The sequence below is a fragment of the Lepisma saccharinum genome, chromosome 30 (genome assembly GCF_977018435.1).
Source record: "Lepisma saccharinum chromosome 30, izLepSacc3.1, whole genome shotgun sequence".
In the NCBI taxonomy this organism is placed as follows: Eukaryota; Metazoa; Arthropoda; class Insecta; order Zygentoma; family Lepismatidae; genus Lepisma; species Lepisma saccharinum.
The window spans coordinates 8839188-8862066 of NC_139258.1; the positions used below are offsets into that span (position 1 = coordinate 8839188).

Sequence of the window (22879 nt, forward strand, 5' to 3'; positions counted from 1 at the left end):
AGCGATCAAATATGGGTGTGTTCAGGTGCCGAGTGAGCAGGGACAAACAGGCTGTCACTCGTTGTTCCTTGTTGGCTGCCGACAGTGTGTGGGGTACCCACTTGCTTAACTTATATGACTTCCCTATCCCATGCAGGTGCAGTCTGACTGTTTCAGCAGAAACATGGAACCTTTCTGCAAGTTCATCACACGTTAGACCACTGTCCTCCACGATGGCTGCTTTCAGGGCCTCGTCATACAACACATGTGGTCGTCCACTGCGAGGTTCATTCGAAAGGCTCACATCTCCCGAACGGAATTTCTGGATCCAATGCCTGGCAGTGCGTTCATTCACGGCAGTCTCCCAAATGCGGCAACTTGATGCGGCAGCTGACAGGCTTACTTTCAAGTCATACAACAAACACACGCGAACAAGCTGCTTCGATACCTCCATTTCTCTTCGACACTGGACGAGCTATGACTGCTGTGTGTGCGCATCGTGCCTGTATTACTGACAGTCGATGGTCAGACTAACTCCCGATCACTTGGCAGACACATGCATCATTTCGGTTCCTCTCTGTGAGTGCATGATTAATGGGACGTCAAAAACGGCAAGAACTTTTTTGATTACCTTGTAAATGTTCATTTCCTTCAGTAATTGAACAGAGAATGTGCATATTTTTTTTTTCTCTTACAGAACTGGATTCTGCTTTGGGTGATATCAGCATCCAAATAACAGAGCATGAGACAATGATAATGCTTAATATGGTGAAACATGTACAAAAGCATTTCCCGCAACTAACACGAATTTTGGAACTTATTGCATTACTTGATTGGTAAGTATGTTTTTGTGTGTATGTGTATCTCCTGTAGGGATGGGCCTGATTAATTGGTACTCTATCAGTATCGTCCAATATAGGCATATTGGTTTATCGGTAAAATTACCAATTATTTTACCGATCCGATATATCAATAAATATCGTATAATTTAGTGCAAAATTCTGAAATTTTGTTGTAATTTTTATGGATAATCTCGATGCCCTACTTTTTAAAAAGTAATTGTCTAAATATTCAACTTCTGTTGCACTGCAGTCACCTCGAAACACATATTTATTAAGGAGATCAATGAACACTTCAGGTTCTTCAAGGACCACTTCTAATTTTATATCAGATCGGTTATCGATATCGGTAAATTTTATATCGGTACTTTATCGGTTTCAGCCAAAATTTCATATCCCTAATCTCCTGTGTCTATTAACCACGAAAACTTTGCATAATATTTTTACACTAAATTTCTATTACTTTTAAATCTTTGTTAATGACATTAAAAGAAGTTTTTCTTAATTATTAGGTGAAAGATGAAACAAATAATTGTTGAACACTGAATTAATACTTAGCTGAGTCAAAAAGTAACCTTAATATTTTTTTAATTAGCAGAATATGTGCAATAGGATTGATAACACTTTGTCTCTTTACAACATAGTTTCTACCACGTTCAATGCAGGTGTGCCAGAGTTTCACTAATGTCCGGATTCCACAAGAAAAAAAATATTCTGACTGACTGCATAAGTAACCCCTCGTGCACCACCCTTTTCACCTAAAAGGAACTTCTTGCAACCTAGTGCCTCCTTAAGAGAGGCCAAACATGTGATGATCACTTGGTTATATGCACTATGTAGTAGATGCTTCAACCAGAACTGAGCAAATAGCAACGTTTTTACCTGATTGTACGTTTCAAGTAGTTCTCAAGCAGATCCAATACGACTCACTGTTAACATTGCATCCTCTGTGCATGTAATGTTCCAGAGTTGAACCTTTTCAGTCCTAGAAGAGTGTGAGCATCATCGCAGTGTGAGGCTGCCCGAAGCGAGCTGCATCAGTCAGAATTGGCACTACACTTTTAAACTTTGTGTGTCACTCGTAAACCTGCTGAAGCGACATGCATCCTCCGATTAATTTCTATTGGTTTTGCACTCTCACTACTCAAAAACCAAATTGGAAGCTGCTGCTTCTCTGTGGTGTATTTTTCCAAGGTTGATGCCACATTTCCCATCAGACCACGCATGCTGGTATGTACAACCAAAGCGTATATGTATCTGTTATTTATTTGTGGTATACAACTATGTACTACTTTGTTCTGACTTTTTATTGCTATAGTAAGGTTACTTTTTGACTGCCTCATATATCATCGTTTACTGTTCTATACTTGTTTATTTGGGATTCTAAATGTGAGTGTTGAGCTAAACTATTGTGACCTTCTTACACACATGTTCATGTATGTTAGTAACCATAATCATCTGGTCTGGAAAAGTTTGGTTTTTGGTATGGAAAATGTGGAAAAGTCATGGAATTTTGTTTTCACAAAATTATGAACATCATCTGTATAAATTAGAGAAGAATTCCCATGTTTAAATGTAACCATATCAAAAGCTGATTATTAAGATTAGGGATGGGACTGATTAATCGATACTCTATTGGTATCGGCCGATATAGGCATATCGGTGTATCGGTAAAATTACCGATTATTTTACCGATCCGATATATCGATAAATATCTGATAATTTAGTGCAAAATTCTGCCATTTTGTTGTAATTTTTATGGATAATCTCCATGCCCTACTTTCTAAAAACTAAATGTCTAAATATGCAATTTATTTTGCACTTCAGTCACCTTGAAACACACATTTATTAAAGAGATGAATGAACCTTTCAGGTTCTTCAAGGACTATTTCTAATTTTATATCGGATCGGTAGAATATTGGTTATCGGTATCAGCAAATTTTATGTCTGTACTTTATCGGTATCAGCCAAAATTTCATATCGGCCCATCCCTAATTAAGATGAACTGGAATGATTTTATTATTTAATTTAGACAAAAACTGTTTGCCATTTTAACCAGAAATTTTGGAATTCCTTGCTGTGTGAATTACTATCTTCCAAGCACTACACAATATTTCCGGACAGCTAGCTGTGGCACCTGGATTAACCATGTAGGGGTGAAAATAAAGGAAAAATGAAACGTGCATGTTTGTTCTAGCCACTACATCTAACACCAATCAACTTTTAGTAGGCTTTATTCATTTTCGCTTGCTTGCTTTGACTATAGAAGTAAATGTGGCCTATTCGCACATGCATACCCAAATAAATCTGTAATGCAAATCATTATTATTAAACTTATTTAATGAACTCTATCTCCTTTGAAACATCAAGTGTTCCCATGCTGCTCCACCAAGAGAGATCGTGGAGAAGCCTGCGATCAGTGATATCAACCCGTGTAGACCGAGCCGCACTCGGGGCTGAACACAATGTTAGTTTCGCTCCCTATGATGCAGTTGCAGCAGTCGCATAGAGCACGCTGATTGGGTGTTTTGGCTGGAGCACCATGCGAGGGGAAGTTGCATCATTTATGAAAGCCGTGAACGCAGCGATCTGTGTGCTAGCAAATGTAGTGTTGCAAACCCATTCCATTGGAGATCGTGTGATGGAGTCGAGGCAACCCATACATCATTGCAAATTGAGGGATTTTTTTAGAAAAGGGAAATTTCTATGGAATGTTGTCCCTCCCATTATGTCCCGTGCATGACAGGGGAAGAAAAGGGGGAGGGCAACTTAAACCGAAACGGGTGTTTTAAGCATGTTTGCGTAGTGCACCTTGGCCAAAATAAACGGTCTCTGTGCCACAGTAGCCGAATTATCAACCCGCGCTGAGGGAGCGTGCATCAATCAGTCAGCTGTCTTGCATTGTATGTAGTCTATTACTGCATTGCAAAATTGTTTAGCGCTGTCAAAACGTCGTACCTGTTGCAGTGCAAAGTGTTTGATTTCATGATGAATAATGAAACTGAACATAGCAAAAGCAGAGACTTAATATTTAACGTTGTTGAATTTTTGGAGGGAAGTTAGCCACAAAGCCTGTAGCAACTGAAGTAATATATGGATACGGCGGAAGGGAAGGAAAAATTCTGAAGTATGAAGCAGAGCAGTGTGGACTGAGTGAGTGCTGTAATTTTCTTTAACATTTATTATTCTCTTGATTTCGCTTGATTTGATTGGTTCGATCAGTCTGTCATTAGAAATAAACAATGGCTAGCTAGATTAAAACTGATTTCCTCCATGTGGTAGTTGGATTGTCTTCTTTGGTGTATGTCAGTTCTCCTTGTTCATTAATATCAGCGGAGCAGGGGAGGAAGTTTTTACGAAATATTTTGCAAATCGACAATAGTATTGATATTGTAGATCGTTATTTCTATGATTTGAGTGATTTTATCAGGTTATTGAATGTGGAATTACATATTCCACAATAACATTGCTTTTCTCGTGATTGGCTGGATAATTTCCGAAATATTTGAAATTTCTAAAATAATCCGTGTTAAAAAATTCATGAAATATAACTCTGTCATAGCCTCATTTTCATTGAAAACTTGTGTTGCCAATATATTAAGCATCATTATGTACACTAAAATGGGTGCAAGTATTTCACAGGGGTGGTATAAAACTTCCGGATGCGAGACTAAAGTGCACACCCATAGAGCCAGGCCACGAGCCGCCACAATAATAATAGCCTACCTTCAATACTTAATATTATATGCTCATGATGACATGGTTTTCGTAAGTCACAACGTAAATGACACTGCAACACAGAAAAAACTGATTTGGTTGAATTAACATATCACCTTTTTATTATTTGGGATCTGTAAGCAATAAACATAGAAGGGTAATTATGCAATATAGCCCGAACACCTCTCACTCGTTTATTTCCTTAATTTTATCATTGATACTTACCTATTCTGCATTGCGGGACATTCTTTAAGGTGAAGTTATGCCTTTTTCCATAAAATAGTGTCAACTTTTCATATTACGAGTCATTACTTGTCTTCCTTCTTCCGCTTGGGTAACACATTATGGCGTGCACTCATCATGGATCATCGCGCATTGTGCTTGTGTTTTGTTGATTTGGAGTCGGTATGCAGTGTTTCAACCTTCTTAACTGAAAAATACCTACTTTCGTGTTCATTATGTCATCACAAACCATTGACGTATAGCCCCGAAAACCATTGACGGATAGCCCCAACGGACCATTCACGATAGCCCCACGGACCATTTCCAGCAAGGTTAGGTTAGGTTGGGTTAGGTTAGGTAAGCATAGTTAAAAAAAAGAAAAAATCTCGTAAAAAAAAGGCACATTTGGAAACACTGGCGAGACCACGTGAGTTTCGACGCTTGCACCATCTGCATGTACATAATGGAAACAACGGCATAATGTTACAGAAAATGCAAGTTCCTTACATAACAAGTGATTATTTCTTGTTCTGCAGCATTCTATGGTGAAGTTTTCAGTTTCCACGAAAGAAAATACCTCCAAGAACTTCGACAATGCTACAGAAACTGATTTCAGTAAGTAGTTTCTCCTGTAATTTTGAAGAAATCCGTTCGGGCGATATTGCATATTTACCCATAGTAGCATGTACTAAAGTTGGTTGCAACTGGTGAATCGCTTGTTTGAACAAATGTTTGGGTTCCCAGAAATTATTTTTGGTCATTCCAAACTTTTTCCTCTGTGAAGAGTTGACGGTATTTTCAGTTGAAAATTTGTTTTGAAAAAGAGGTGCAAAATGGGTGGGGAAGAAATTTGCACCCCTCTGATGCCACAGCTGAGTAACAAATTCTCACAATTGTAATTTGGTATGATTAAAAATGAAATGGGAGGCATTGCGTAGAAGAGAAGTTTACCAACCAGACTGCATTTGTATTCGTAAGGGTTGATTTCCCAGTACTGTGAATGTTGCTTGCTTTTTGATGTTCATATTCATAAACTGAATATTCTACGTAAGAAAACTGAATGGAAAATAGCATGGTGTGAGGGCAAACTGACTGGTTACGTACAAGATGAAGACTTTGGATCAGCCTCATAGTTTATCCGGTGGAGCAACATAATGGTTCGGATTCCACTTTAAACTGTAGGTCCAGTAGTGTAAGGGGTGACCTTCCACATAGTACAGCCAATTGTCAACCTCATTTCCACGTAGTACATCCAATTGTCAACCTCACTTCCACTTCCACATAGTACACCCTGGACTGCATTCTGCAGACAAACAAGGCTCTGGCAACTTTCCCAATGGCCAGTATAATTCTGTGTGTTGTCCTGTGTTTTGCCCTTACTTGTGCTGAGTGCCCATTTACGGCCTCAGCTTTTAATGAAAGTCAGAATATTTTAAGATTTTAGTTATGCAACGTTAGAGTTGTCATTTGTAACGATAAGGGGCTGGACCCCGTATAATATGATGGGTGCAAAATAGCCAAAGTGCTGATGCATCCAAAATTTTAAATTCAAATTCAAAACTGTAGGTCCAGTCCTAATTAGTCTTACTGTAAGTAATTTGCACAACGCAAAATATGAATGTGCATAAAGTGGACTTAGAACACCAAATCAATCGTTCAATCATAGTTTCTCTTATCAGGACCTGTGTATTACAATTTTGATATCCTAATTTGTTCTGCTACTATTGGCTTCTCACTGAATTATATTTAATTAGAAAACAAGTTACTAGACTAAATGACTTCTTCAATATATATATAATTTCTTACCTTCTCATTGTGTTGTGTTCATAAGTTAGTTAGTTGAATGCATATAATTTCCATGGTATTCATTTGTTCAACAATGATTCAATTTTTTGTTAGTCCAAATATAGTTACCATAACAGCAAGCTCTTTTTAACAGTAAGCCTGTCATTGTTCACAATACAGGGTGGCTCAAAAAGTCACTTAACACCCCCGGTACAAGGTCACTGCAGCACGCAACATGGAAATGGTGATGATTAATCGTTATCAGGCCAAGGGGGAACCACATTGACACCACCCGCGTGGTCGGCGGCCATCTTGATGTCCGCCATCTTGAATTCATCTTCAGAATTTTAAATGGGAAAGGGGTGATATGATATATCAAATCAGGCTAGAATTTCATGAGAAATGCAATGGTGAAGGTGTTTTCGACGTATATTTAACCAGTAAAAAGTTATGTTTGAATTATTGTACAAATTTGCTCCTTTTCGAGGTGTTAGAAAAATGCCTTAAAATTTGTTTAGCGCATCGGTAATGCATCGAGATCCAAGTGATGTCTATGGAGAGAAGTTCACATGCCATTGCACACAATTTTAATCGGATACATCCACGAAGAGCTGCACATTATTATGAATGGTTGTCGCGAACAATTTACAATGTGACGCTTCCATTGAATTAAAAGTCCTTCACAGTGACAAGGCTAATGTTTATGTTCATAAGGAAGTTCATAAACAGAATATGCGACCCTTGTCATCTGATAACTAACTTTGGACAGAAACTGCTTCACAACGTACCCATAGTGTTCTGGCGTTCCTCCCTATTGAAAAAAAACTGTAAAAAGTACCTTCTTCCATAAGCAAGGATGAAAAATCTGTTTATTTAACAAATCCAAGTAACCCTAAGCATTTAAGGTTTCGTTGATGGAAAATTGACTAACCAATCGTGTTCCACACATCACGCCACACTATTAACTTACCAGCACTAACCATTCATCTTTGATTTGTCGAAAATGAGTTATCAGATAAAAAGCATCGAATATTCTGTTTATGAAGTTCCTTATGAACAAGAACATTAGCCTTGTCACTGTGAAGGACTTTTCATTTAATGGAAGCGTCACACACTGTAATTGTTCACGACAACCATTCATAATGCACAGCTCTTCATGGATGTATCCGATTAAAATCTTGTGCAATGGCATGCAAACTTCTCTCCCTAGACCTCACTTTGATCGTGATGCATTACCGATGTGCTAAACAAATTTTATGGCACTTTTGTAACACCTCGAAAAGGAGCAAATTGGTACAAGAATTCAGTCATAACTTTTTACTGGTTAAAGATACATTAAAAAACCTTCACCATTGCATTTCTCGTGAAATTCTAGCCTGATTTGATATATCATATCACCCCCTTCCCATTTAAAATTCTGAAGTTGAATTCAAGATGGCGGACATCAAGATGGCCGCCGACCGTGTGGGTGGCGTCAATATGGTTCCCTCTTGGCCTAGCAACGATTGATCATCACCATTTCCATGTTGCATGCTGCAGTGGCCTTGTACCGAGGGTGTTAAGTGACTTTTTGAGCCACCCTGTACATTCCATTTGGTAATAGCTATTGGCCTTATGTTGAACACATTTGGGAAAAAAACCTGCTTTTATATTTGTAAAGGATCAAGAAATGCAATTGTTTTAATAAATAGGCTTGACTATGCGGTAACTTGTCATCATTTATTTAAAATAAACATTATCAAAAATCAATGTGCCTTTTCACATAAATTTGCCTTTATTATTGTACAAACCAGATATTCACATTGGATATATTATAACTCCCTAGCCTTCTTAAACCCGAAGGTTCATGGCTGCAGCAACACAGGCCTTCCATCTTTCCCTATCTTGAGCAAGTTCTATATACTCTTTTCCATCCCTACCGATTTCCCTTAGGTCCATCTCAACGTTGTCCCTCCATCTTCGCCTTGGCCTTCCTACAGGTCTCTTACCATCAGGTTTCCCAACAAGAATCCTGTAAACTCCTCTTTCCTCTCCCATTCGTGCCACATGGCCTGCCCACCTAAGTCTTCTTGATTTAATTATTCTAATAATATCTGGACATGAATACAAATTATGTAGTTCTAAATTATGTAACCTTCTCCACTCACCTGTCTCCTCATCCCTTTTAGGTCCAAAGATTTTCCTAAGGATCTTATTTTCAAATACTCTCAATTTATGTTCCTCTTTCAATGTAAGGGACCAAGTTTCACATCCATATAATACTACCGGCAAAATTACGGTTTTGTATATTTTAACTTTTAGTTTCTTAGATATTAAACGAGAAGACAAAAGTTTATGAAGGGAGAAGTAACATCCATTTCCTGAATTAAGCCTACTTTTTATTTCCTCTTTAATATAATTTTCATTTGTTAATATTACTCCTAAGTATTTGAATTTGGAAACTGGTTCAAACGAGTTGTTATCAATAATTAGATTTTGATTATTACCTAACACTTGGTTTCGGCCTGTAAGCATATATTTAGTTTTCTCTTTGTTAACTTGCAAACCTATCTCTTTAGCAGTTTTGAAAAATATTTTAGCATTATTCTTAATTGTATTCACATCATCCCCCAGTTAGTCTACATCATCTGCATATGCTAACAACTGAGTCACACCATTTAATTTTAGTCCTTCTTTAGTTTCTTTTACCTTCCTAACAGCATATTCTAAGGCAAAATTAAAGAGCAATGGAGATAATGCATCTCCTTGTTTTAACCCATCATGAATTGTAAATTTGTCAGACATATTAATACCCACACGAATTTTACTTTCTGTTTCACTGGTGCATATTTTTATCATACTAACAAGCTTCTTAGGTATTCCAAACTCTACTAATATATTATATAATTTATCTCTTTTGACCGAATCATATGCTTTTTTGAAATCAATGAATAGCTGATGGACATTTTGATTATATTCCCACTTTTTTTCAAGTGTCTGTCTGATGTGAAAAATTTGATCTGTTACGTTTAAATCCACATTGATAATCACCTATAATTTCATTAGCATATGGGGTTAGTCTTGTTAAAAGAATGTTAGATAATATTTTATATGTTGTTGAGAGTAGAGAAATTCCACGGTAATTATTGCAGTTCATTTTATCACCTTTTTTAAACACAGGAACAATTATGGATTCTTTCCACTGTTGAGGGATTTCTTCTTTATTCCATATTAAACAAATTAATTTATGAATTTGACATATTAATGAATTTCCACCATATTTAATTAACTCAGCTGGTATTAAATCAATGCCAGGTGCTTTGTTATTCTTTAGCCTTTTAATAGCATCTTTAACTTCCGTCAAGTTAGGTTCTGGAACTAAAGGTTCTGCTGTGTGGACTTCATTTACTTCTGATTTATCTCCTACATGGACATTTAAAAGATCATTAAAGTAGTTCTTCCATCTATTTAGAATATTGCTTGGGTCAGCTAGAAAATCACCGTCTTTATCTTTTATCAAGTTTACTTTAGGTTGCCACCCCTTTCTAAACTCATTTACACCTTTATATAAATCTCTGATATTTTTATTCTTGCTGTTTGTTTCAATTTCGTTAATTTTACTTTTCAAGTAATCTCTTTTTTTACTTCTAAACGTGCGGTTAACTTCTCGCTTTATTCTATTATAATTGTTTAGATTTGTATCATCAGAGTTATTTAACCACCTAAGTATAGCCTGATTTCTTATATCTATTAGATTATGACATTCATTATCAAACCATGGCTTACTTTTTCTCGGTTTATGGTATCCTATACTTTCTTTAGCTGCTGATTCTATTGCATTACGTATGTGCTCCCATTTCTTATTTACGTCTGTTTCATTTATATTTTCATCATCATTTAAATCCTGCAAAACATCAAATCTATTTGACAGTTTAATTTGGTAATCTTTCTTAATTCTTTCATCAGTAAACTTTCCTGTATTAAATTTTAGAACTTTTAGATTTTGTTGCTTATGATTTATCACTGAGAGTCTTTCTCTTAATTTAGCAATTACTAAATAATGGTCACTGGCACAGTCAGCACCTCTATGTGTACGAACGTCAATTATACTAGTATTCCTTCTCTTATCAATGAGAATATGATCTATCTGATTATGAGTTTTACCATCTGGAGAAGACCAGGTTTGGATATATTATACTTTCTCTTTTATATTAAATGAGTGAAAAAGGTTGTGTAAAAGCAAGGTATTTAAGAATGTATTTGAACTTAATATGTAGATAGTTACATAAAAAATGTCCATTTATGTATTTGAAATATATGCTGGGCATAAAAAGCCAAGTGTATAGATGTAAGTCCAATAAAATGTATTGATAATGATGATGACTTACTCACAGGGACAAAATAATCAGAGAATTAAAAGAGATGTTTCCAAATGCATTTGAAAAAGGTAAACAATGTGATTTTTATTTAGCGATTTTATTGGGCAAATGCACCAGCAATGGTCCCAGTATTGGACAGTGATACATCAATTTACTCGTGAAGACACATTTGTGCAAGAAGATTAAATTTTCCTAGAACTATGAAGTGTATTTTGTTTTATATATATTTCTTATGTGATGTACTGAATTAGAGCCAACATACCAACATGCACGTACCAGTTTACAGAGTAAACGTAGATCCAACACAATCAGATGCTTAAACTGAACCTGAAAGGTGGCATTTAGAAGCAGTCATCCACCGACCATACCTTTAAAGTGGGTCTTCCGTTAATCTGTCATTGACTTTCACAGCAGTTCTTGCTTTTTTCCTTAGAAATTCATAATCATAGTTCTTTCCCATTGTTAAATAATTTTCGACACAATATACCCCCTAAAAAATCGATTATGTAGTCATTTCTTACTGACACTTGAGTTTCACCCCTCCTTCATGCTTTCCTGCTTTTCACATTCCCTGCATTTTACGTTTTTATTATTTACGGGCCCCTGATAAACGTAAAATTGGGGTTTAACTGTATTGAGTCAAATAAAGGGGATGATGACGATAATGTAAATGATAATAATTATGAATTGTGCAGGTAATAATTTTCTACTGTAAAGAATATATAATAGGGCAGGTGAAAAGAAACCTTAGGATCTCAAAATGTCTAGTTTTGTGCCACAGGAGGGGGGGCATTGCCCCCCCCCCAAACTTGGTCGGAAATGAGTTCTAAGGGGGGCAAACATTGACGGCCAAGTGTACCTGCAGGGGGCAATTACTGCACAGAACTTCAAATTTTATGCAAATAAAAACACTTTTCGTAAAATTTTCTTAGTCTTATCAAGTTCGGAACCATAGCTAGGGGATCGCGGGAGATGGCCCTGGGCGTCGAACGATCTAAATGAAAAAAAGTTGTAAAATTGATTGATTTATTTTTGTAAGTCTACTTTATGCACAAAAAGGCTAATTGAGACTGGGCCTATAGCTTAAAGTGGGTTCCGAATCACTATGTGCCTCCACCGGGTATCGAACACATGACCCCTTGATCACAAGGCAACGATATTGCTACACCATCAGGGAGGTACAAAAGTTGTAAATGATATAATGCCATGGCGTTCCGTGGAATTATGTGCGCCCTATTCAATTAATATTGATTTCTTATTGCTTCGCTCGCAATTTGTGTCTGTTCGCTGTACTGCATTGTAATTCACCGGACAGAGAAACAAGACTCGTCTTAATTGATTTTCTTTTAAATGCATGAACAATTGTTTTGAGAAAAGGGAGCATGCACATTTGAGAGACAATTTATGTAATTGTTGCTCTTGGTTTATTGAGAAATGGATGAATTGATTATGTAATGTATTTAAATAATATATCCTGTAAAAAAAACTTTGAATACGTACATAATTTAATGTCCACATCGCTCCACGTTGCATATATGTGAAATATATATTGTTCCGGAAAAGTTTTGTTAATGTAAAAAGGAATTATATTTGAAATGCATTTATCAAGCATTTTCTGTCTTTCAAAAATAGTTTATGTGTTTGTTTTCCGTTATTAATGTGAAATTGAACATGTTAAGAAAGTAATTCAAATCGTTTGTTCGAACACAAATGCTTTAGCACAAACATCTATCCCCTTTTTGCGTAATTTACGAGGATAATAACGTCTTTGATACTACCACTACTAATAGTAATAATAATGTTGGTCCTGGGTTTTAATCCCGGTTGGGCATGGATGTTTGCGTGTATCCATTCATCACTCATTCTCATCTTCGCAAATTAGTGGCACAAGAAGCAAAGTAAAATAAAGCAAATCAATAATAATAATAATGTTATAGTAACATTAGGGCCTCCCCCATGGCGTAGTGGTAGCATCATTGCCTTGTAATCAAGGGGTCCGGGTTCGATACCCGGTGGAGGCACAAGTGGTTCGGATCCCACTTTAAAAAACTGTAGGTCCAGTCCCGATTAGCCTTACTGTGCATAAAGTGGACTTAAAAACTCAACTCAATATAGTAACATTATTATTAATATTAAAATTATTATTATTATTATTATTGGTATGTTCATCCTGATACTTGCCCCCCTCTGACAAAAATTCGTCTCTGGTGCCACCATTGGCTGTGCAAAATTTTGTAGTACTGCCTTCAGCCTGTGAATTTGACAAAGTTTTTTTTAGTATAATTCTTGAAATGACTATTTTCAGAAAAAATCTTTATTTGACCAATTTACAATATCACAAATGCTCTCTGAATGCCATTTTCAGGTGAATATAGAAAAGGTCGCTATTGCTACTACAACCATTTTTGTCTTCTTCTTCTAAGAGAACCAAACCCAACTTGCCTAACCTAACCACCACAGATTATTTACTACCCCAAAAAGCCACCAGCCAATGGATATGCTTGAAAATGTTGTAGCAGCAATCGCTACCTATAAAAAATAAGTGGGACTATGCCCTGCAAATTTTCGTACGAGGAAATGAGTTAGCTCAAAATGTTGTGCTTTGAAGGAAGCTCATGATTTGAAAACTATGAATAAAAAGGAGCACCTGTGCTAGATATTTGCTCATTTTGTGTACTGAAAAAAAAAGTTTTCCGAAGGATATAATTATAATAATATAAAACAGTTTATTATATCAAGAACCTTACTTCTCTGTGTTACAAAATTTCCTGGAGATGCACAACACTGGTGCCAACTGGCCTTTTTGACTAAGCAATGTCATGACCACTGGAGGCCATTTTGTGAGGATTTTTGATTTGAATAGTAACATGGTTTATTCATAAATAACCTCTTTGTAATTTTACATAAAACTTTGGAAACTTTGAGTCAAATGAGCAGACTAATTAGCACCTCGAACTACGCATTTTGAGATCCAAAGCATTTTTGTATTGAAAAGATACAGGGTGTCCCACTCGTAAGGGGCCCCGGAAAAAGTGTTATAAAAATCTTAATAAAAGAGGATATGAAACCAATTTTGTACATGACATACCTTTATGGTTGAGAAATGAAGGTACATTAGAAGAAGTGATGGAAGTGCCCTCCCCCCACCTGTATACACAGTTCAACACGGCGCTGCATGTTCGTGAATGTTGCTGCCAGAGTATTCGGCGTGACTGCCTGGATTTCACGGCGGATGTTCTCACATAACTAGTCGATGCTGCGTGGTTTGTTCTTGTACACACTACCTTTAAGGTGACCCCACAGAAAAAAGTCAGTGGGGGGTAAAGTCCGGTGACCTGGGGGGCCATAATCGTTTCGAAATCACTCGGTCAGGGAAAAATGATTCCACCCCACCCATACTCTCGTCAGACGTGTGCCATGTTGCCCCAACTTGCTGGTACCAGCCAAGTGTCAGTTCCTCGTCATCCAACTGGTTCACAAATTCATGAAACAATACCTGGTACACATCACTGTTGACAGTAGTGTCAAAAAAATTGGCCTGATGATGCGCCACTGTGATAATGTACAGAACACACCCACCTTGACAAACATGCAGTGCCGTGTTGAACTGTGTACGAGGGTCACTATTTATATTTTGAGCCAAACAATGAAAAAACAGGAATTTGGCATTGAAAACTGCTTTATTGTTTTTTGAAGTATCCTCCTTTATGGTCAATACACTTTTGCATTCGTTCGAACCATTTGTCAAAGCAGTTTATCCAATCTTCTTGAGACACCTCCATAATATGGTTTTTGAACGCATCAACGGCATCTTCCGCCGACGAAAATTGTTGTCCACGCAATTTATTCTTGACATTCGGGAACAAGAAGAAGTCATTGGGTGCCAAATCAGGACTGTACGGTTTATGACCCATCAATTCGGTTTTTTGACTGTTCATAAAGTCGGTTGGTAGACGAGATGTGTGACAGCTGGCATTGTCTTGATGAAGAATGATCCAACGGCGTTTGTTTGTTTTCCGTATTTGACAGAAGACCTCTGGCAAACAAATTCTTCTGTACCATTCAGAGTTGACCGTTCTACGTTCCTCTACAGGCACAGTTGCCACATGACCAGTTTTCCCGAAAAAACAGGCGACTATTTGTTTCGATGTGCTTCGAGCGCGAACAACTTTTGTTCGATTGGGTTCATCTTGAAACACCCATACAGTCGACTCCTGTTTACGTTCCGGCTCATATGCATATATCCATGATTCGTCACCTGTTACAATCTTATATACGTCTTTTGAAGCACCACGATTGTATTTATTGAGCATTTGTTTGCACCAATTGACGCGAGCGTCTTTTTGAGTTTTTGTCAAATTGTGTGTGATCCAACGAGAACATACCTTTCTCACAGCTAAATGATCATGTAATATTTTAAATGTGCTGGTGGAACTAATGCCTATGGTTGCCTCAATCTCACAGTATGTCACATGACGATCTTGCAGTATTAGGTTTTGCACACCATCAATGTTTTCATGATTGGGAAAAGAGAGACGCGGTAGTATATAAATACGGAGAAACTAGTACTTACTTTTATCCGCGAAGCTGTTTTTTCTTCTTTTTCGATTAATTTCAGAGGCCACTGCCACCATCCTCTTTGGAACTTGCTGCGCTGTTGCTTGGCGTGCGTCTTTTGTTCGTAGTTCTCTGGCTGCCGTTAGGTGCGCTGTGCTTCTTGGTGCGTCGTCTGCTATTTCCGGGCGATAACTGCTGCAGTAGTGGAATCCAAGTATGGTGCGCTTGCCCGCTATCGATGTTTAGTTCGTGCGGGAAGTGCATTATGGCGTGTGTTTCCTTGATTTTGGTGTCTATGAGCGTGTGGGCAGTGTGTTTGACTCGAACCTTTTGAATTTTATGGCTATTGTATTTGATATGTCTAGCAAGACCAGTAGTGGGTTGGGCTTTTTTTGCATCTGCTAGGTGCTGTTGGATTCTTTCATTGACAGATCTGATGGACCTGCCGATGTAATGAGCCTTGCATTCACACTCTGCATCATATACACCTGGGTTGTCAAGGGGGGAGAGGAAGTACCGTTTGTGCTTGTTCAGTTTATCAGTTATTTTGGAGTTGGGTTTGTACGCTACTTTGATGCCAAATGGAGAAGGGCTTTGGCTATGCGGTTGGAAGTGGTGGGATGGTAGGGGAAGGCAAACCATTTATATTGGTCGCTGGGGGTTGGTTGTGGCTGGGTTGCTTGTGGCTGGGTTGATTGTGGTAGGTACCAGTACATACATGCTCTCTCTAGCCATCCCCCTAAGCAAAAAGCCAATGTGTGGCTAAACTTTTATCGAAGAGCCTTCTCCTACTGTGGCAAAGAAGATGATCTACGAGAGGAGATAGCCACCATCACAGAAATAGCCCTGAAACATGGCTACACTGAATCACAACTTTCCACTTGGTGCAGTAAGGCGGAAATACAGGTCAGACACCCTAACCTACCACAATCAACCCAGCCACAAGCAACCCAGCCACAACCAACCCCCAGCGACCAATATAAATGGTTTGCCTTCCCCTACCATCCCACCACTTCCAACTGCATAGCCAAAGCCCTTCTCCATTTGGCATCAAAGTAGCGTACAAACCCAACTCCAAAATAACTGATAAACTGAACAAGCACAAACGGTACTTCCTCTCCCCCCTTGACAACCCAGGTGTATATGATGCAGAGTGTGAATGCAAGGCTCATTACATCGGCAGGTCCATCAGATCTGTCAATGAAAGAATCCAACAGCACCTAGCAGATGCAAAAAAAGCCCAACCCACTACTGGTCTTGCTAGACATATCAAATACAATAGCCATAAAATTCAAAAGGTTCGAGTCAAACACACTGCCCACACGCTCATAGACACCAAAATCAAGGAAACGCACGCCATAATGCACTTCGCGCACGAACTAAACATCGATAGCGGGCAAGCGCACCATACTTGGATTCCACTACTGCAGCAGTTATCGCCCGGAAATAGCAGACGACGCACCAAGTTGCACAGCGCACCTAACGGCAGCCAGAGAACTACGAACAAAAGACGCACGCCAAGCAACAGTGCAGCAAGTTCCAACGAGGATGGTGGCAGTGGCCACTGAAATTAATCGAAAAAGAAGAAAAAACAGCTTCGCGGATAAAAGTGAGTACTAGTTTCTCCGTATTTATCAATGTTTTCTTGAACAACAAGTGATTTTGGACGACCTTCGCGAATCTCGTCGGTGAGCGAATGGCGGCCACGATTAAATTCGTTATACCAGCGTTTCACAGTGGCAAAGGATGGGGCTTCATCGCCAAATGTGGAAGTAAGTTGATCGATGCACTCTTGTCTTGATAATCCACATCGAAAATAGTAAAAAATCATCGCACGAAAATGTTCACGAGTTAATTCCATTTTATTGTTGTCTCACAATCTCCAAGGCAACATAAACAACACAAATGAAGCTATTGACAAAACATTTGAAGTACGTTATGGTCAATAATGCCAGACGATTCCGTGCAAACGTCAAATCGCGCCTAACTTCTATCAGTGTTGCCAAAGCTCAAAATATAAATAGTGACCCTCGTATACAGGTGGGGGGGGGGAGGTCACTTCCAGCACTTCTTGTAATATACCTTCATTTCTCAACCATAAAGGTATGTCATGTACAAATTTGGTTTCATATCCTCTTTTATTAAGATTTTTATAACACTTTTTCTGGGGCCCCTTACGAGTGGAACACTCTGTATATTGCATTAATAAAACAGGGTGTCTGCCAGTCAAGGAAGTCATGTAAGTTAAGAAAAACTAAAGAAATCAGCAAGTACGTCAAGAAGTCAGTAAAAAGTCAAGAAATTATGTTTGAAGTCAAGATTTTTTTGTGATTGAATTAGTTTTCTTTTTACTTCGCTTTTCTGCACCTTTGGCTAATTGCGAAGATGAGGATGAATGGTAGTGAGAGAGGATTGTACTGGCTGTGAGTCTATATGCCAGAGCCTTACTAGTCTGCTGCAGTCCAGGATGCATTAATAAATAAAGCAAGTCTAATTTTCTTGTTAAATACAGCTTCAGTTTTTATCTTAACTGGCCCCTTGTGGTAGGGATTTTTCAATGTCTTAATTGCTAATTTATAATTTTACCTAAGTAGAGGTTGCATAAATAAAGGTTAAGAAAAATGAAAAAGTCAAGTTTGGATGTTATTTGGTAGACACCCTGTAAAAGAAGTAAATAATGTAGTTGACTGTAAAGCCCCGGTAAATTAATTTTTGGTTATTTGAGTTTAAAATTTTAGGTGATAGGTGATAGATATCTAGAAATATTATTCGGAGCGGGTCCGAACCAATTGTCTCATAATAATAATAATAATAATAATAGTAATAATTCTGTTTCAATTAAAATAATTATAATTACATTTAATGAATTGTATAATATTAATTAATATATTTTTATTACATGAATGGGTTAAAAGACTGTATAAGGATAGTGATGTAACAGCATGTATTAATTATCTAGCTTACGTGTAGTTAGTATTTAAGATCAGCAAAATTTGTAAAAAATCACTGCCTGGCAAGGAAATTAACATCGACATTTTTGCCCCTGAACGTATTTTCCGATCTTCTCTAAGAACGAATATGTAAATCTTTTGTTTGTTTCCTTGTTTATGTCTTATCTGTTTATATGTATCCCTTTTTGTTTTTACCTAAAACCATCTTGACTTGTTCTTGTTGATTTATTAGAATTTTCAGTGTAAAATGGCCTTGCAAGTGCTGTATCTGAAATTTGAATAAATAAATAGATAAAAACTGAATATGTATTGAATATTGAAAAAGGATGTTAGATCCATTTAACAAAAAGTAAATCTTATATACATAAATCCTCTTTGGTACTGTCATTCAAAGTCGTATAATCCCAATATAATCCTTGCCTTTCAATAATTTTGTACTTTTTAAGTCTTGCAGGGGGGTCCAGACCCCCTGGAACCCCCCTAAATACGTATTTGGTGATACGTTTAAAATCATAATAATCAAAATAATATTTGTTCCTTCTTCTTTCTCGCCTAGTTTGATTGCCTTAGCTTCGGTGGCCCAAGAGAACTTTTATGTTCGTCCAGTTTTGACCAACGAAAAGATTATTGAAATCAAACAGGGACGACACCCTTTGCAGGAGTTGCAAACAAATATGTTTGTACCAAATGACACAGCCTCGAGTGAAAACACAAGCCTCATGAAGATACTGACTGGACCGAATGCAAGTGGAAAGAGTGTCTACTTAAAGCAGGTAGTTATACTATAATAGAAAAATGTGCTAGATTTTTTTTAGTGCTTCCTCTTCTTGAACCCTGCAGCTTGAGATGAGCCCAATCTCAATAATAATTTAATATGCTGAGTTTTTATGTTGCTGATTTCCAATGGAAAATCTGTGTTGCATTGAGAAACATGGTTTTGGATGGAAACAACTAATTTGTGTATATTATTATTTAAGAAAAAACACTATTTATATACAATACTCTTACTAAACTGATATACCATATTTTCTAAAATATAACAAAATATATCCAACTGTAAGGTTAGGTTCACAAACCAAAGATTCCAAACAGTGCGGAAGAGGAATTGCACAGTTTACAAGTGTTTTGTAGAATGTTTCTCTTCGTTGTGTGTATCTCTTACACTCAAATATGATATGGTGTACAGAGGTTGCTTCCAATCTATGGTGACGATTTCAAACTGCAACTGCCTTAAAAGAAACCATGTCACCACCATCGAGAGTGCTGTATTTGGTGGCCCTGCATCTTGGCAATTGCCTGACAGTGAAGTTTCCACTGTAGGAGACTGGCACAAAGTGTAATCTTCAACCACTCCTCCATAGCCCTTCAATGGTGCGGGGTCTCCTGTGAGACGAGGCTTGTTTCAGTAGGCCGAAGACGCAAAAGTATCAGTTGACTTCACTGGAATGTCTTTGAAAGGAATGGGACGAATTCCAGTTCCTTCTGCCATTTGTTGGAGGATGAGGCAGGTTGAGCGAGATGTGTGACTTGACGCCTTGTGTTGATGCACCCACACACGATTCTGATCCCTCCCGTAGAGATGGGCAATGTCATGGCAATAAATGGGTGTCAGGACGTTAGCCTGATAATAATCGGAATTAACTTTCGTATTTTTGGCAACACAATGTATGGTCAGCTTGCCATTGTACGAGTATCCAGCAATAATCATGAAACCTGTGCCAAAACTTTCCTTACATTCAGTGAACCATCTTTGAAAGTCCCTCGCACCTGTCGATCGATAAAAAATTGCACATGGCTTGTGACAGTCACCAAGATAAACATATGCCTCGTCCAACAACAAACTTCCACTTTCACCTAACAGGTGCGATGTTCCTTGATGTGTTTTGGCAAGACTTCATGAACACGTCCTTTGTATCGCTTTTCCAAACCCAAATCGTGGTGAATAATGGTGTGCACTGTCTTATGCGATGTTTTTAGCCGGTTTGCGATACTTCTCTGTGTGGCTCGATTATCCCTGGTGACCAGCACCCTGGCATCCCGAATTGTAGCTGGTGTGCGGCTAGTGGCATGCCGGGTGTTGGCCTGTTTCTGCCCCATAGGAATCATCCCACGCCTCATCTTACCTGCCCCTTTCAACACCCGTGATATGCCATTTTTGTACATGGTGAATCCACGCTCATTGCAGTTTTATAATATGACTATAACTGTAGTTTACGTCGGAAAGTGCAGTTATGTAACCCTCCCAATATGCACTGATTTTCGGCAGCATTCTTCCCGATACACAATGACCACACCTGTCACGCACAGTCAACAGTCTAATGTGCCCAACCGAATGGCAGCTTCGTTCTCTTCCCGCTAGATGGTGCTGCACAAGGTGTGCAATTTCGTCACCATAGATCAGAAACAACCTCTGTATATCTTCCTTATTGCCACATGTACAGTTTGGGTTTTGTACAATCCGAATCTTTTGTAAATTTCTATTAGTAGTTGTATGTCCTGTTCTAATAAGATTTAGTAATACTTTCGTATCCTTTCCTTGTACCTAACTTTTGAAAAACCAGGACCTCAGTCTAATTGATTATTATGTACATGTATTTGATTATTATGTACATGTAGTTTCTTCTTTTTCTTCCTCTCATAATTTCTTGTTGATAAAACAAATTAAATTCTATATGTGTAAAAAAAAATTGTATTGATGTGTAACCATAGTGCTTTTAAAAAATGTTTTGCAATATCTAAATTTTTTTTTTCCTTGTATGTATGCATTGCTTGCATTGTAGAATTATTTCTCTTGTAGTCTACGGTTATTACAAGCATAAAAACACAGTTTTTTGTTGTGACGTTTCAGGAGAACACACGCTCCCTTCATCAGATATTTATTTTTAGTTTGATTAAAGATAGAAGCGGCCCTGGCACCCACCCAGCATTGAATGACATGGGTACCTGGGGAAACCCTGGGGGGTAAAGGCAGTCAGGGGCGTGATGCTGATCACATCACCCCCACTCACGACCGGATCAAGAAAGTATGGGGCGTTACCCCCACACCCCCTACACACCTTCATGGCGTGGTGCTAAGCACAGGGGAACACTTTACCTTTTTTTTACCTTTTTTGATTAAAGATAGTTATAACAATGGCCGCGGTGGCTCAGTCGGTAACGCGTCTGGCTACCATGCTAAAGGTCCCGGGTTCGATCCCCGGCCGGTTCAAATCCGGGAACTTTTCTAACGGTGGAAGCGGCCCCGGCGCCTACCCAGCGTCGAATAACATGGGTACCTGGGGGAAACCCTGGGGGGTAAAGGCGGTCAGGGGCGTGATGCTGATCACATCACCCCCACTCACGACCGGATCAAGAAAGTGTGGGGCGTTACCCCCACACCCCCTGTACGCCTTCATGGCGTGGTGCTATGCACAGGGGAACACTTTACACTTTTATAACAATGGTTAAAAAATTTTAATAAAAAAGAATCAGTTATAAAATGGTTACATTGTTGTAACATATCAACTTAATTGTGAAACAAGCAGTCTGTTTTAATGTTGTTTTAGATGAAGATTTTTATTATCATAATAGGCTGCTTGTTTCACATTTAAGTTGCTATGTTACAACAATGTAACCATTGTATAACTGATTATTTTTTATTAAGAATTTTTAACCATTGTTATAACTATCCTTTTTTTTTCCTAGTGTCCAAAGGCAAGGCCCAACAAAATATGTTTTCATTTTGGGTCATTTTGGCCAGAAAAAGGTGGGTTTTATTTGTCCTTTTTGCCTTTTTCGGCTTTTTTTTGTCTTATTAGTCCTTTTTTATATCTTAACGGCTTTTTTTTTGCAACTTCACCTTCTTTCGACTAAGTTTTTACTGTCCATTCTCAATTCGAATCATCGTCAGTTCATCACCTCTTAAACATCCTTTCTGCAGTAAAGAAATAAATAAATATATTTGAACCATCCCTGAATCGAGAGAAAAACATTTTTGGATGACTGAAGCAGGTACGGTACAAGGTCCTTTAACCGTAACTAGTCTGGAAGGTTGAGCTGTAAGTGGAAACTTTATCTTGTTTTGAAGCTTTCAGCACTGTGTATACGACCAGACAGTACGCACCTGCAAAGATCTCAAGACAGAGAAGAAGGTGCCACGCCATGCATATTCATTAAATATGTAATTAGAACTGAAGTTATTAATTAATTTGGATCACATTTATACGTTCTTTTTTCAGTTTTTAGGTCCTTTTTCTGTCTTTTTATAGGTCTTTTTTTGGCAATTTATAGGTCTTCAACTTCCGAGCCCTGGTTATAACTGTATCTTTAATCAAACTAAAAATAAATATCTGAAGATGGGAGCATGTTTTCTGAAACGTCACAATAAAAAACTGTTTTTATCCTTATATCAACCGTATGCTACAAGAAAAACAATTCTAAAAGAATTATTTTATTTTATTAGATTTTGTTACTGAGCTAATTGTTTATAGAG

At 37.9% G+C, this 22879-nt stretch overlaps 1 protein-coding gene across 1 annotated transcript in view; it reads left to right on the top strand.

Moving 5' to 3' along the window:
• The window catches only part of LOC145982069 (mutS protein homolog 5-like), a 120467-nt gene that overhangs the window by 72319 nt on the left and 25269 nt on the right, over positions 1 to 22879 (top strand). Inside the window, exons 15-16 of the mRNA XM_083115662.1 lie at positions 677 to 815; positions 18965 to 19181. Coding sequence (XP_082971788.1) covers positions 677 to 815; positions 18965 to 19181 — 356 coding nt within the window. The remainder of the gene's footprint in view (positions 1 to 676; positions 816 to 18964; positions 19182 to 22879) is intronic.